The 13,002-nt window shown below is 51.2% G+C and overlaps 1 protein-coding gene across 1 annotated transcript; it reads right to left on the reverse strand.

Moving 5' to 3' along the window:
• Positions 1 to 4,394: 4,394 nt before the first annotated feature.
• SOWAHD (sosondowah ankyrin repeat domain family member D) lies at positions 4,395 to 6,695 on the reverse strand. The gene has a single exon (XM_008019433.3). The coding sequence runs from the start codon at positions 6,229 to 6,231 to the stop codon at positions 5,284 to 5,286; it is 948 nt and encodes a 315-aa protein (XP_008017624.3). The 5' UTR covers positions 6,232 to 6,695; the 3' UTR covers positions 4,395 to 5,283.
• Positions 6,696 to 13,002: the final 6,307 nt, after the last annotated feature.

Genomic DNA, 13,002 nt, shown 5'->3' on the forward strand with positions numbered 1-13,002 from the left:
AGATGGAAAATAACTTGCAATAAATGCAAACTCATTTTAAAGCTGCCATAATGCAGGTAAACCACAAGATCCCTCCTGGACTACCCTAGCAGATAATGTAGTTTCACCAGAAGAACCTGCTGAGCCCCTTAGGATTCTTTCAAACAGCCGTTATTTTCTATTCCCTGTGTGTCACCCAGTGTGCCAGATGTTGCACATACATTATCTTGAATGCTCAGAACAAACCTGCAAAAAAGATTCTGTTGGTCCCATTTCACAGATGAGGAAATTGCCACTCAGAGAGGCCAGCACGTAGCTCAAGGTCATGAATCGGGAGGTAGGATTTGAACCCAGGCAAGGCTGAGAGCTTTCCACCACACCAGTGGCTTTGAATTTTACTCCAGGGGCCACGGTGTAGGACTGTCTGTCTAGAAAAGAGGCAGGGGGTGAGGAGATTTACACATGAGGATTCTAGGTAAGCTTCATTAGAACAAAGACTTTGGAGGAGAAAAAAAAGAGAAGTTTCAAAGGCACTGCCCTCACAGGGATCTTTGAACTTCTTGGGGTGAAGAATGACTATTTTTCTTAGAGACAGGGTCTTGCTCTGTTGCCCAGGCTGTAGTGCCATGACACGACCGTGGTTCACTGCAGCCTCTACTTCCTGGGCTCAGGTGACCCTCCCACCTCAGACTCCCAAGTAGCTGGGACTACAGGCAAACAGCAACTATAGGCATACAGCCTTGCTAGTATGACTTTTCTGAAAGCATTGCTCTAAAAGTATTTTGCTTTTGCGATGCATTTGCCCCCAGTTTTCTCCCCTGGCTCATTCATCCTCCAGGTGACTGCCAGAGTGATCTTCCAAAATCTCATCATGCTACTCTGCTTAGAAACCTTCCGTGACTCCCAACTACCTTTTGGCTAAACTTCATGAACCTCTTTTAGCATGACCTTTGAGACTCTTGGTGATCTGGACCCCCTTCCACTTCTCCAGCCTTGCCATTAACCTCTCCCCAGCTTCCACCCTCCTGCCAAACCCACTGCCTTTATAGTGTCTGGTACTTGCCACACTCAACGGTCAACTCGCACTCACCCCTCGAGCCTCAGATCGGGCACCGCCTTCCTCCACGAAAGCCTTTTCTATTCCTCTCGACCTGGATCTGGCCCTGCCTCCTGTGCTCCCTCAGCACCCCCTCCCCCTGATCCATCACAGCCCTGCTTCCGTCTCCTCTTCTTGCTTGGCTCCCCTGCTAGAATGAAGTCTTGCATCATCTGCCTAACTCCACTTTGCTCCCCTGGAAAGAGGTTTCTCGGGGAATTTGTTCTTTCTCTTGGGGTAAGCATACCAGTCTGGCCTCAAAAAGCATACCAGAAATGCCAACGGCTTGATGTGAGGCACGGAGAGCTTTCAGCATGGGAGTTTGTCCCCTGCAGCCAAACCTCAATTTTACATGGAGGAGGTAGGCTAGGCAGTATCACATGATGAGAAAAATCTGTGGGGAAGAGTCGCTGACTACAGGAAAACGATGGAAAGCCGTTTTCGAATCTTCCAGCTAACTTGGTTTTCATTTTGGAAAGAGGAGGGTGAACGCTTGTCTCAGGCCCCCAGATCTGCTAACAGTTAAGATGCTTAGGTTCATACTTTTCCTATAAAGGGGGGACTAATGTTATAAGTGGCCTGTGAATGCTCAGCACACGCCAATCTTCCTTCCAAGCCAGGAGCCTGCAGAATCAGCAGAAAGCCCTGCCCTGACAGCCTTCCCCAAGCCCAGCCCACCTTGGCAGCTGTCAAGGGGGAGGTTGTGGAACAGAAACCACAGTCGTGCATCAGTTGGCCTCTTCGCATCTATACAATGGGCACAGGGGTGGAGAGGGTTAATGCCAGATGCCAATGCCAATTGCCAGAATCCAGGAACTGTTAGCCCTCCCTCCTTCAATTACTAAAGAAAAGAAGTTCATTTAGAAAAGACAAAGGAAGGCCAGGCACAGTGGCTCATGCCTGTAATCCCAGCACTTTGGGAAGCCAAGGTGGGGGGATGACTTGAACCCAGGAGTTCGAGAACAGCTTAAGCAACATAGCGAGACCCTGTCTGTACAGACAAAAAAAAAAAAAAAAAAAAAAGTAGCTGAGCATGGCAACATGTGCCTGTAGTCCCAACTACTTGGGAGGCTGAGGCAGGAGGTTCACCGAAGCCCAGGTGTTTGAGGCTGCAGTGAGCTATGATCGTGCCACTGTACTCCAGACTGGGTAAGAGTGAGAGATGCCATCTCAAAAATAAAAAATAAAGGAAAGTAGGAAAGTTTTGAGCATAGAGGCAACAGGCCCACCAGGCAGAGATGGAAACATGGATGGATGGGCTCAGGGTGGCGTTTCTGGGCTGTTTGTTAGTGGTGACTTTTTCTCCCTGGTGTTCACGGACTGGGATGAGAGGGCTGGGGAACGCGACAGTCCATTGCAAGGGCTACCCAAACCGTCAGGGATACAGTGCTATTTTTAAAATGCACTGTTCTCCAAGGCAGCATGGGTCTGTAGCCAGCAACTGCTTTCCTGACCTTTCAGGCTGAGTCAACCCTCCTGTAGTCTTATTTAATTCATGCCATTTCTGAATGGGAGCAATTTTGCAAGCTACAATTTATGCATTAAACTTAACTTTTTAAAAAGAATTTTTACGTGTGAAATATATATATATAGAGAGATAGGGTCCTACTCTTGTCACCCAGGCTGGAGTGCAGTGGAATGCTTTACTCACTGCAGCCTCCACCTCCCAGGCTCAAGCAATCCTTCCACCTCAGCCTCCCTAGTAGCTGGGACTACAGGCCTGCACCACTACACCTGGCTAATTTTTGTATATTTTTGTAGAGACAGGGTCTCCCTATATTGCCCAGGCTGGTCCAGAACTCCTGGGCCCAAAGGATACTCCTGCCTCAACCTCCCAACATGCTGGGATTACAGGCGTGAGCCACTGTGCCCAGCCTTAAACTTAATTTTTTAAATGCTGCTGAGCAGGCGCGATGGCTCATGTCTGTAATCCCAGCACTTTGGGAGGCCAAGGCAGGGGAACACGTGAGGTTAGGAGTTTGAGATCAGCCTGGCCAACATGGCGAAACCCCGTGATTACTACAAATACAAAAATTAGCCAGGCGTGGTGGTGCACGTTTGTAATCCCAGCTACTTGGGAGGCTGAGGTAGGAAAATCGCTTGAACCCAGGAGGCAGAGGTTGCAGTGAGCCTAGATCATACCATTGCACTCCAGCCCGGGCGACAGAGCGAGACTTTGTCTCAAAAAACAATAATAGTGGCCGGGCGCGGTGGCTCACGCCTGTAATCCCAGCACTTTGGGAGGCCGAGGTGGGTGGATCACGAGGTCAGGCGATCAAGAACATCCTGGCAAACACGGTGAAACCCCGTCTCTATTAAAAATACAAAAAATTAGCCGGGCGTGGTGGCGGGCACCTGTAGTCCGAGCTACTCCGGAGGCTGAGGCAGGAGAATGGTGCGAACCTGGGAGGCGGAGCTTGCAGTGAGCCAAGATCCCGCCCCTGCACTCCAGCCTGGGCGACAGAGTGAGACTCCGTCTCAAAAAAAAAAAAAAAAAAAAAAAAAAAAAATAATAATAATAATAATAGTAACAATAAATAAATGCTGCTGGCCAGGCGTGGTGGCTCATGCCTGTAATCCCAGCACTTTGGGAGGCTGAGGCAGGTGGATCACTAGGTCAGGAGTTCGAGACCAGCCCAGCCAACATAGTGAACCCCCATCTCTACTAAAAATACAAAAAAAAAAAAAAAAAAAAAAAAAAAAATCACCAGGCATGGTGCCGGACGCCTGTAGCTATTTGGGAGGCTGAGGCAGGAGAATTGCTTGAACCCAGGAGGCAAAGGTTGCAATGAGTCAAGATTGCACCACTGCACTCCATTTCAAAAATAAATAAATAAATAAATAAATAAATGCTGCTGAAGAGCTGAAGAAAGCCCCATCTTGGAAAAAACAAAGTGCCCATGGGTGTGTCTCATTAGAGGCCACAAATCAAGGTAAATTACATGACTCAAACCGTGGAAATATCAGAAATGTAAATTTGGAAACTTTTGCCTTTTACCCCCTAACCCAAGGCCCCTATAGGACAACTCTTCTAGCATGAGGCTGGTGCCTGAGGCCAGACCATCAAGGAGCTCAGGACAGAGGTGAACTGTGTGTTTCTCCTCAGATCCAAGGGGGAAATAGCTTCTTCCGTGCACAGCTCTGGCCATTTGTTCTGAGAAGGAGGCCCAAAGCCTGCCCTGGAGCACGAGATCATGGCCATGGGTGGGTGACCTCTACCCTGCAAACATATGCAGCTTCTTCCTTTGTGGTTAGTAAGGGAGGTGGGGGAAAACACTGAAAGGACAGCCTTGTCATGTGAAAAGAACACATATTCCACTTTAATATACATAAGAAGTCACCTGTGATACATGAGAAAAAGTACCAGTTAAGGCTTGGTCGTCTCAGGAGGAGGTTGTCAGAGGCTGACTCTACCCGCACCCCAAGACCCCATTAATGGCCGAGCCAGGCCCGCAGAGTTAGGCGTTTTCTCTGCATTGGTGGTACGCAATTTTAACTCATTCTTCTAGAGAATGTTTCCTAATAAACCCTGCGCGTCGGTGGCTCAAGCCTGTAATCCCAGCACTTTGGGAGGCCGAGACGGGCGGATCACGAGGTCAGGAGATCGAGACTATCCTGGCTAACACGGTGAAACCCCGTCTCTACTAAAAAAAATACAAAAAACTAGCCGGGCGAGGTGGCGGGCGCCTGTAGTCCCAGCTACTCGGGAGGCTGAGGCAGGAGAATGGCATAAACCCAGGAGGCGGAGCTTGCAGTGAGCAGAGATCCGGCCACCGCACTCCAGCCTGGGTGACAGAGCGAGACTCCGTCTCAAAAAAAAAAGAAAAAAAAAAAAAGAAAAAAATAAAATAAACCCTGCGCGTCGGCCTGCCCAGAAATGGCCACTGGAAGCTTAACCTGCCCTCTCCCAAGCAGGACCACGATCCCTTCTCCCAACTCCTTAGTCGTGTAGCTTTGGAACTCGGAGCCAGGCCAGCTTGGTCCTTCACTCTCTCTTGGTGAGGTGGTGCCCGAGTCCCCAGGTCCTCCAGGCCGGTGGTTACAGGAGACCTGAGACAAGTACCTGAGTTGGACCCCGACATGTTCTGTTCCTTGCAGGCCCAAGCAGCGTCCAAGGCGCCTCTCCTTCGGTGGAACCCGGGACAACCCAGGACCTAGCCATCGCCACAGCGTCGCGGCCCCTCCTAGCTCTCCAGTCTCTGTCCCTGTCAACGGTCCTGGAATGAGGGGAACAGATGGCGGAAAAGGCCATGCATTTGCGCCACCCGGCTGCCCGCGGTGTCCTTCGCCTTGGTCCGCGACGCCGCCGCTCTTCTGCTTGTCTCCACAGCCGTCGCGCCCACTGCGCTCGCGGCCCTCCACGCAGCGGTGCCGCTGCTGTTGTTGTTCAGGTTGGTGCACCCGCTGCCGCTCTCCATCTCCCATTCCTCGGCTCCCGACAGCTCCCGCAACCTCCAAGGCGCGTCGGGCCGCAGGTAGTGGCAGGCCCGGTGGCCGCTGTGGTCGCGGCGCGTAGCGTCGGCACCCAGGGCGCCCACCAGCACCTTGATGACCATGTCGTGACCCTGAAGGGCCGCCAGGTGGAGGGGCGTGAGGCCGCCGCTGCCTGGGGCGCTCACGTCGAGCCGCAGCCCCCGGCGTAGGGCGAAGTCGTGTACTAGAATGAGCTCCTCGTGGCGCCCGTGCTTGGCCAGCCAGTGCAGAACCGAGTAGCCGGTGATCGGGTCGCCCCGCAGCAGCAGCTCCGGCTCAGCCTCCAGCAGCTCCCGCAGCACCTCATAGCGGCCCTCGGCGGCCGCCAGAATCCACGCGTGCTCCCGCGGTTCCAGGCACAGCCTGCTGCTGCCCGGCCCGCTGGGCCCGCCCAGCTCCTCGGCGCGCTCCTCCGACAGCCACCCGGCAGGAGCCGCCCGCTGCAGCCCCAGCAGTTCCCGCAGCGCTCCCCGCCGGCGCCCTGAGCCCGCTCCAGAGTGCATCAGCGTGCCTGGGAAGGGGGGCTCCCGGGAGGCAGTGGCTGCGGCTTTGCCCCAGTACCTGCCCAGGCTACCAGTGTCCGCTCTCGAGGGGCGGGGCTGCGGGGCGCACCGCAGGCTCTGCGCGGTCGGCGCCAGAGAGGCCGTGGGTGCCCGGTTCGCGGCCCCTCCGGGCTGGGCCATGGTCTTGCAAGCTGCCGCCGCGGCCGTCCCAGTGTCCAGCGTTCGCTGCCCTTCTCGGGCCCCAACGGGAGAGGAACTGGCGCTGGCGTTGGGGAAGGAAGCGGCTTGAGCAATTGGGTTCGGAGGGAGGGAGCAAAGGAGAGGAGGAGGAGGAGGAGGGAGGGAGCTAGGGGAGGGCCCCCGCTCAGGCCTTGGGGGCCGTGGAGGGGTTTGAGCTCCAGCCAAGCCCCCAGGGCAAGCTCAGCTCCAGCGCCCTGGGTACCACTGCCTCTGTAGCTCCCCCGGGTCGCGGGCGGTCCCACCCCAAAAGGCCAGGTGAGCTCGGCAGCCCCGCCTCCAGCACCGAGGGGCGGGCGCGAGGACGGGCTGGGAGCTCGCCTGCGGCCCTGGAAGCCCCGGTTCTCAGCATCCCAGCCGCTGCTAGGGTGTAGAGGCTCGAGGGCGCCCCTTCCGCAGCGGGCCGAGCTCGGTTTCCAGCCATGGCCTCCCAAAGCGCGGTCCTGGAGCTCCGAGGCTCTGGCTCCCCGCCCCCTTCCTTCGCCCTTCCCTCTTATCTCTTCAGGAGTCTCCCTGCACTTTGTCCCGGAGTTGCCTTTGTCCCGCGCCTAGCATTCACGCAGGCAGCTCGACTGCCCCTTGTGACTGGCTCGTCTGCCTGCCTTGCGCTTTTTGTGGCCTTGACCCTCCCCGCAGCGCCCGGGGCTGCCCAAGATTCCAGCAGAGAAGCCCAAGACCGGGGTCCAGGATGACGCTCTTCCAGGGAACTGGGGTGGGATATTCCCCTTCTGCACCGCCCTCTCTGTCCAGCTGTCCACCCTCTTCCCTCCCGTCAATTTTCTCAGGTTGGCTTGGAGAAGCAGCTACAGGTGAATCTGAGCTGGCGCCACGGGAGCGCCCTGTTCTCTTTAGAGATGCATCCCTGCTCTCTCCCCAGGACCCCACTTTCTGCAAATTCAAAGCTTAGGAGCTTTTTTAAAAAAGGATATTTTTTCTTTTTTACTGCTAATACCAGCGTACTCTTTGCTCTTCCCTTCCCTTAGAAAATGGTAGTTCTTGCCTCCACACCCACACCATGTTAAAGAGCTCAGTCAGTGAGCAACGGGGAGCCAGAGAAGATTGTTGAGCCAGGGAGAGACACAGCCATGATGGAGGTTGTGTTAAAAAGGTGATTTGGGAGGTGCGGAGGCAGGAAGTCGGAAGACTGTTCCAGCAGTCTAGGCCAAGGGGGTGGAGGCTCAGGCCAAGTCAGCCCACTCCCCCGGGGCTACCTGTGGAGAGCAGTGACAGAAGGTGTCAGAAGCTTTTCTTTCTTGGCCCTCACGTGTTTGGAACAAGTCCTAAATATCTAGAGCTTTCCTTCAGAACAGCTTATACATTTGTAATTTGGTTTTGAACATTTACTATGTGCCAGGCACTGTGCTCGTTGCGTTATATATGTTAACTCTTTTAATCCTCCCAATGACCTCAAGTGCTAGGAGTCATTACTGTCCCCAGTTTGCAGAGAGGTTAGGCTACTTGCTCAAGGTCACCCAGCAGGAAGTGGCAGAGCAGGTCTGTGCGACACCATAGCCTTTGTTCTGGTACACAGGAACTGGCATTCAAACCTGGCTTATCAACTGCAAATCACATACAAGCCCCAAATTCCAGCCAAAAGGATAGACTTGTAACGTGAGCGTATCTATAAGTTACACTCCTCTGCCTGGAAGAGCTTCTGTGTAGTGAAGTTCTTTTCTTTCAAGGTTGCGCTTAGTTTCCACCTCCAGCAAGCCTCCTCTGATTATCCCAGCCCGAAGTGATCCCTCTCGTTCCCCAGCCCTGTGTTTCTGCTACTTCTTTGGCACCCAGACTGCCATGTGTTACATCTCTCTCCCATTGCTCTCACATGCCAATCAAACTAGAAACTCTTGGACAGCTATGTCATACTGTCCTTGTGCACCTAGTAGTTACCCAAGAAATATTTGTTACCTTGTTCTGGTTTGGCAGCCTGGGAAAACGTGATTGTGTGTGTGTATGTTGGGGGTGGGGGACGTGTATCCACAGCCAGCACCTCAGTGCCTGCTCCCACATCCCTGCCCCAGACTCCACTCTGCAGGACATCAAAAGCAACTCATAGATTTGGTCAATTCATTTTTTAAAAAAGGGATTCAGTGGCTTATTCACTGAGTTGACTGGCCAAAGCCACCACCTCCTGGCCTTCGCTGACTTCTCAGAGACCAGGCCTAGGCCCAGAATGGGCCCCAAGCTTTCAGGCTTTCATTTTCAAAATGAATCCTGACTGACAAGCAGTTACTTCCGTTGCTCTGGAGACTCCTCTCCGCAACCCCAAATCCGTAAACACCAAACCGCACACATGCACACACACTTCCAGAATATGCAAACAGCTGCAGCAATATTTTTTTTTAGTCAAAATGCCAGCATGGAGAATGCAGGATGGAAGAATGGTTGGACTATTAATTTTCCTCACCACTAAGCAGACAACTCTCTTCCCTATCAGCATGAATAATATCTCTGTTTCCAGTTCAAAGATTGCAAAGGCAGCCGCCTGACCAGTGCCACAGACCCATGATACATGTGCCCTTGCTTAACTCTGCTGCTAGAGACCAAAGCCATGGTGCCTCCTTTGCAACTTGTTTCATCTTTAATTAGCAAGTGCTTTCTACCCTAGGTCACCAGCTGCACACACCACTCCCCAGAACCGCAACACCCATCTCTATTTTAGTAGAGAGGATCTCTGGAATTTGGTAGCAGGGAGTAGGGTAGAAGGAGTGGAAGACAGAAGGGATAGTACCCACCCACCTAAAATTAACATGCCAGTTATGTGAAACATCTGCTACCCCTCCAAGGGAATGGGGCAAAACCCCTCAAGCCCTGGGAAATGACTTTCCAAAAAGCTGGAGGTAGAGTAGATATTTGCATTGCAAATTGTAGTAATACTGATGCCTTTTCCAAATAGCAGCCTCTCTAATATATTTGTGGGTTTATTTACTAGATCTTGGACTATTAGAACTAGAAGGGATCAGCCGGTCGTGGTGGCTCATGCCTGTAATCCCAGCACTCTGGGAGGCCGAGGTGGGTGATCATGAAGTCAGGAGATCGAGACCATCCTGGCTAACATGGTGAAACCCCGTCTCTACTAAAAATACAAAAAAAATTAGCCAGGCGCGGTGGTGCCTGTAGTCCCAGCTACTCGGGAGGCTGAGGCCGGAGAATGGCGTGAACCCGGGAGGCGGAGCTTGCAGTAAGCCAAGATCGTGCCACTGCGCTCCAGCCTGGGTGACAGAGCGAGACTCCGTCTCAAAAAAAAAAAAAAAAAAAAAAAGAACTAGAAGAGATCTTAATGTTTCATTGGCCTTTATTTTCCAGATGAGGTTTAACTAACTCAGGGAGCATGGCAGAAGGCAGAGGAACAGAGAAGCTGATGTGTTAGGCATACGTTGAAAATCTATCTTGATGAAGAGAGCAGCTCAGAAATCTTAGTGGATGTCAGCAGGAAATCATAGTTGATCTGCAAAAATTTAATTTACATGCAACTTCTCAGAAACACGCCCCTTGGGTGAAACCAAAGGCTCATGTATCCTTGGGCTCTCAGTGGAGTTTGCCATGGGGGCTTATGGATTCAGAAAAATCCAGAAGTGCAAAACAGTTGAGAGGCAGATGTGTGGAATATGGGAAGTAAAGTTCCTCAGGCGTCCATAACCCTTGGTCATGGAGGGAATGGGGAACATTCTTTTTTTTTTTTTTAATCCTTTCTTTTTTTTTTTTGAGACGGAGTCTCCATCTATTGCCTAGGCTGGAGTGCAGTGTGGTGTGATCTTGGCTCACTGCAACCTTCGCCTCTCCAGTTCAAGCGATTCTCATGCCTCAGCCTCCTGAGTAGCTGGGATTACAGACGTGCACCACCAAGCTCAGTTAAATTTTGTATTTTCAGTAGAGACGGGGTTTTACCATGTTGACCAGGCTGGTCTTGAACTTCCGGCCCCAAGTGATCCACCCACCTTGGCCTCCCACCACACCCAGTGGCGTGAGCCACCACACCCGGCTGGAACATTCTTGAGGTTCCAGATATAGAATGTAAATTTCCTTTCCTCCAAAGACCTGTGCTGATATCATCATAGTTCTCAATGAAAAAGCCGTGAGAGAGAGAGAGAGCTCCTTTCTCTCTATTTGCATGGAATGTGTGTGCAAGAATGAATGTTTGAGTGGTGTGTGTGTGTACCCGATATCACTGTCTCTGGTTGTGTGTATCAGTGTATGTGTCTGTGTGTATGTACACTGCCAAACATCACTTTCCCCTTCCCAAATGTCAGACCTTTACACGAGATCTCATTTTGAATCCCTTTTCCTTAGACTATGGAACAAGTCATATTTGGTAAACACTTTAAAAATTATTTCCTAGTACTTTGGAATTACCCACACCGTTCCACACCCCGCCCAATCCTGCAGTAAGACCTGATGTATCTAGTTAAAAAAAAGAACTTACAATCTTATTTTGAGAGCTTACAGAGCTTGGAAGAGTAGAAAGTGGTAGAAGCAAGTTGACATGTGTGAACCATGAGACCAGGGCTTCTAAAAATGACCAAGGAGAAAGGGGGTGGGCAGGGAGCAGGAAGAAATCTGTAGGCCTGAGTGGAAGCAGGAAACCTGCCTAAACTCAAGCTGGAATGGCTTAATTGGAGCCCGAGAGTCAAGCATGGGCTTTGAAGTGTGAAGAGAAAAAAATTTCCATTACACATTTTATTGATACTGAGATTAAAAGAATGCCACATCCTGTAACAGACTTAGGGTATTACCATATGGAGACACATGAGGGCGCTCTGACCAACTAGCAACTGAGAAAAGTAGAAAGGCTGTGTCTGTTTCAACCTGCAGGCAAGGAAAGAGGCCTGGCAGGCCTTTTGTTTATTTTATTTTATTTTATTTTATTTTAAGGACAGGGTCTTGCTATGTTGCCCAGGCTGGTCTTGAACTCCTAGGGTCAAGCGACCCTCCCACCTCAGCCTCCCAAAGTGTTGGGATTATAGGCATGAGCTACCATGCCCAGCAACAGGCCCTTTTATTTTGTTTTGAGACAGTCTCTGTCACCCAGGCTGGAATGCAGTGGCACGATCTCGGCTCACTGCAACCTCTGCCTCCCAGGTTCAAGCGATTCTTGTGCCTCAGCCTCCCGAATAGCTGGGATTACAGGTAGGTACCACCACACCCGGCTAATTTTTGTATTTTTAGTAGAGACAGCATTCCCCTGGTTTGGCCAGGCTGGTCTTGAACTCCTGGCCTCAAGTGATCCACCCACCTCAGCCTCCCAAAGTGCTGGGGTTACAGGCTTGAGCTACCTCCTACCTTGCCCAGCAATAAACCCTTTGTTTATATGAATTAAGGCTTCTAACTTGCAGCAGGCCCTTGGCCCTTAAGTAGTTCCTGGGAAGAAGGTACTAGCCCTAGGGGTGAGGGGGCTGGCGTCATCTTGACAGGAATGTGAACCATCGGGAGAGAGAGGGAGGCCAGTGAGCAGTACAAAGTGGTTCCTTCCTTACTTTATCAGTTGGCTTCTGTCATATGTAAGGCTTGGAATCATAATCTCTTAGTTTTCAGAGTGCTTTCATATTTTTAGTTATCTCTTTGACCCAGACAGCAAGCTTGTGAGATAGGTAGAGAAGACAGTATTTGTATGTAATTCACACACAAGGCTGAAGGAGGTTAAGTGGCCTGCCCAGAGTCACACGGGTCGAAAGTGGTAGAGCAGGGTCTGTGCTCATGCCTGTTTCATGCTGCCATACTGTACATTTGGATACGGCGGACAGGAACAGCTCTTAATAAAATTGTGCAGTGGGTAAATGTTGTCCTTGGTGCCTTCGGCCATCCATTTCTAACATCCAGGCATCCTGTACCCCAGATCACCTATCGTAGCACTCTCTAATAGCAGTGATTACAGCTGCCTACCTCCTGCTCATTAAGCACTTAGGTGACTGGTGACTTAGGTCCTGTGCCAAGCATTAAATATGCATTTTCATACATGAATGGTCACAGCAGAACTATTTACAATAGCCAAAAGGTGGAAACAATCCCTATGTCCATAGTATATCCATACCATGGAATGTTATTTGGCCATACAAAGGAATGAAATAAGCCGGGCACAGTGGCTCACGCCTGTAATCCCAGCACTTTGGGAGACCGAATTGGGCAGATCACCTGAGATCAGGAGTTCGAGACCAGCCTGGCCAACATGGTGAAACCCTGTCTTTACTTAAAAAAAAAAAAAAAAAAAAAAAATACAAAAATTGCCAGATGCGGTGGCTCACACTGGTAATCCCAGCACTTTGGGAGGATCACCTGAGGTCAGGAGTTTGAGACCAGCCTGACCAATATGGTAAAACACCATCGCTACTAAAACTACAAAAATTAGCCAGGCGTGGTGGTGTGTGCCTGTAGTCCCAGCCACTCCGGAGGCTGAGACAGGAGAATTGCTTGAACCTGGGAGGCGAAGGTTGCAGTGAGCCAAGATTATACCACTGCATTCTAGCCTCACGACAGAACGAGACTCCGTCTCTAAAACAACGACAACAACAAAACCCAAAAATTAGCTGGGCGTGGTGGTGGGCACCTGTAATCCCACCTACTTGGGAGGCTGAGGCATGAGAATTGCATGAACCCTGGAGGCGGAGGTTGCAGTGAGCCGAGATTGTGCCACTGCCCTCCAGCCTGGGCAATAAAGCGAGACTCAGTCTCAAAAAAAAAAAAAAAAAAAAAGGAACGAAATAACTGACACATGGTACA

The sequence above is a fragment of the Chlorocebus sabaeus genome, chromosome X (genome assembly GCF_047675955.1).
Source record: "Chlorocebus sabaeus isolate Y175 chromosome X, mChlSab1.0.hap1, whole genome shotgun sequence".
In the NCBI taxonomy this organism is placed as follows: Eukaryota; Metazoa; Chordata; class Mammalia; order Primates; family Cercopithecidae; genus Chlorocebus; species Chlorocebus sabaeus.